Source organism: Accipiter gentilis, chromosome 2 (assembly GCF_929443795.1).
Source record: "Accipiter gentilis chromosome 2, bAccGen1.1, whole genome shotgun sequence".
Lineage (NCBI taxonomy): Eukaryota > Metazoa > Chordata > Aves > Accipitriformes > Accipitridae > Astur > Astur gentilis.
The window spans coordinates 29,059,577-29,062,430 of NC_064881.1; the positions used below are offsets into that span (position 1 = coordinate 29,059,577).

Consider the following 2,854-nt stretch of genomic DNA (forward strand, 5'->3'; position numbering starts at 1 on the left):
GAGGGGAAAGGAAACACCTCCCGCCGGGGTCAGCGACAATTATTGCAAATGGCTCCTGGGAGACGGAGCAGCCCCGCGGCGGCCGGGGGACCGGCGACGGGGGGGTCCGCGGCCCCGGCCGGGTTGCCCCGGCGGGGGGAGGAGGAGCTCCCGGGGAAGGCGGGGGGGGGGGGGGGGGGGGGGCAGAACAACAACAACTCGGGGCGGGCGGCGTGCGCGGCCTCCGCCGCTTGGAGAGCAGCGGCGGGGATCGGCGCCGCGCCGGGGGTGACCTTGGGCGGGGGGGGGGGGGGGGGGGGAACAACACACCCGCCCCACCCCCACCGACCCCGACCCCGCCGCGTCCGGCCCGTCCCCGCCCGGCAGCGGGATGGGGTGGGGGGGGGGAGCCGCCGCCGCCCCGCCGCGGGGGGAGACTTACATCGCGGCGGAGCCTGCACCGCGCTCCCGCAGTCCGCTCGGCGGGGGGGCCCGCCGCCGCGACCGGCCGCCCCAGCCGCGCTCCTCCTCTGCCCCGGCCGCCGCCGCTCGTCCCCCGCCGGCTACTGCAGGGGCTGCACCGCCGCCGCCGCCGCCTCGGCCGCCTCGCCGTCCGCGCCGCTGCTCCCCGCCGAGGCGCTGCCGCTGGAGGCCGTGGAAGCCGCCGCCGCTGCCGCCGCCGCCGCCGCCGCTAGCTGCAGCCGCCGGACGGCTTCTTTGATGAGGTTGCCGGAGAGGATGAGCTGCTGCAGGAGCCGGTGGGGGTCCTCCTCCTCCGCCGGCCCGTCGCCCGGCCCCGGCGGCGGCTGCTTCCTCCGGCGGGCGGCGCTCCGCAGCCAGCCCCGGCCGCACAGCTGCTTGGTCACCCGCTGGTGGCCGCTCCTGTCCGGCCGCGGGGGCTCGGCGTGCTGCTGGTGGGCTTGCGGCGGGGCCGGCCCCCGCGGCGCCAGCGGGCCGCCGCCGGTGCAGCGCGGCGAGTAGGGGGCGGCGCGGTCGCGGGCGCTGCCCGGCCCCAGGTGCTTGGGGGCGCGGGGCGGCGGCGGCGCCCGCTGCGCGCTCAGCTGCAGCACCTCGCCCAGCTTGGCCACCAGCGCGTCCACCTCCTTGGAGCCCGCCTGCCCCACGGCGACCGAGCGTTCCAGCAGCAGGAAGCGCTCGCCCGGCCGGCACGGCATCTCGGCCGGCGCCCTGCCGCGCCGCGCCGCAGACGCAGCGGGACCGGGGCCGCCGCCCGCCGCCCCGCGCGCACGCCAGCACACGCGGCTCCGGCGGCTGCGGTTGAAGCTGGAGCTCGGCCCGCTGGGGTTGGTTTGTAAACAATGGGTGACGCGGGATCCCGGGCGCCTCCCACTGCGCCGGGCGGGGGGGGGGGGGCGGGGGAAGCCCCCGCCACCGGCCGCCCGCCGCCCGCTCCCGGCGACGACGCCCCGCGCGGCGGGCGGGGGCGACTCGCCCGCCGGCGCGGGGGGGGGCGGCTCCCGCGGCCGGAGACCGCCGGCCGGGCGAGGCCGCCCCGCGCCCGCCGGCCACGCCGCTCCCTCTCCCCCCCCTCCGTCTGCGCGCCGCGTGGACCGGCCCGCTTTCAAACCCCGCACCTCGGGTCTCGGGGGCGGGGCCGGGGTGATTGGCAGGAGGGGTGTGAGGGGGCGGGGCGAGCGGCCCGCCTGAGGGGAGGGGGAGGCGCGGCCCGGCCGGCCGGGCCCGGCCCGGCTCGGCTCCGCGGGAAGGAGGGGGGGGGTGCCGAGGGGCCCCCGCGCCGGGCGGGGAGGGCCCGTCGCCGCCCTGTCGCCTCGGGACGAGTGCCCGCAGGAGAGGGGGGGCACCGAGGAGGGCGGACGGCGCCCGGGCGCAGAACGAAGGGCGGAAGCCTGCCCGCCGTCGTGTGTCCCGTCCCCGTCCCCCCCGCCGCCCCGAGGGGCTTCCTCCGGGCGCCCGGCCCGCCTTCCCCGCGGCCGGTACCGCGTCTGCCCCGGCCCCGCCGGCCTGACAGACGCTGCCCCGGGAAACCGTTAACAGCGTGACGGGCCCCGGCTGCGAGCGCGGGCCGGCGCCTCTGTAAGCGGCGGGCCGGCAGCGGTACGCGTTCGTTCCTGCTCTTCCCTGTCACGGCGCGCGTGGAAGCGGTGCTTGCGTTCTCCCGGAGGAGAGTGCCAACGCTAGGCGCCGGCGCCTGCAGGAGCGGATCGTTACGTTGCAGTCCCCGTTACGGTGGTTTCCCGCAAGACGCAGTTCTGAGGTCGCCCCGCCTTCGCGCCGCAGCGCCCGGTTGCGGGATGATGGCAGGCGGCGGGGCCGCGGCCCGTTCGCGCGCGTTCCTTCTGCTCGGTGCGCCTGCCGTGGCCTCGCACCCGGCAGCGCGTTGATTCTGGGTTGCGTTCCTTGGCGTAGAAATGCCGCCGGGGTCTCGCTCTTCACCGCTGGAATTAGCAGACGCGAAGCAAGTCTGTGCGGGCGTTCTCTCGGGTTTTCCACCTGCCTGCGGTTTACTTCGTCACCTGGATCGAGGCTCTGTCCTGCCTCTCCCTCTCCCGGTCCCATGCCCTCCCTTGAACCCATCACCACGTCCTTTAAGCGAGTGCTGAAGTTTCTACAGTGAGCACTAAAGAACGTTTTCGGGATGTCAGAGCTCTGGGGTCACAGCCCGGAACACGCTCATTCACGTAACCGGGCATGCGGTCGCCGCTGCTGGGGAACCGCTAGTAAAATGGAAGTTGCTCGCGCGCGTAACTGCTGTCGGCGCCGTGCCCTTGACTAATCAGTAAGTGGCTAGCAAAGGAGAGGGCAGGTCTGTTTGTCCATGTTTTCCTGAGCTACTTTCACTTCCCGTACAAAACAGCAAAACAGACCCTGTGCGTATGTGCACGTGTTTGTGAAC

The 2,854-nt window shown here is 76.0% G+C and overlaps 1 protein-coding gene across 1 annotated transcript; it reads right to left on the minus strand.

Moving 5' to 3' along the window:
• Window positions 1-281: 281 nt before the first annotated feature.
• On the minus strand, window positions 282-1,246 carry LOC126048241 (GSK-3-binding protein-like). The gene has a single exon (XM_049822969.1). The coding sequence runs from the start codon at window positions 1,152-1,154 to the stop codon at window positions 543-545; it is 612 nt and encodes a 203-aa protein (XP_049678926.1). The 5' UTR covers window positions 1,155-1,246; the 3' UTR covers window positions 282-542.
• Window positions 1,247-2,854: the final 1,608 nt, after the last annotated feature.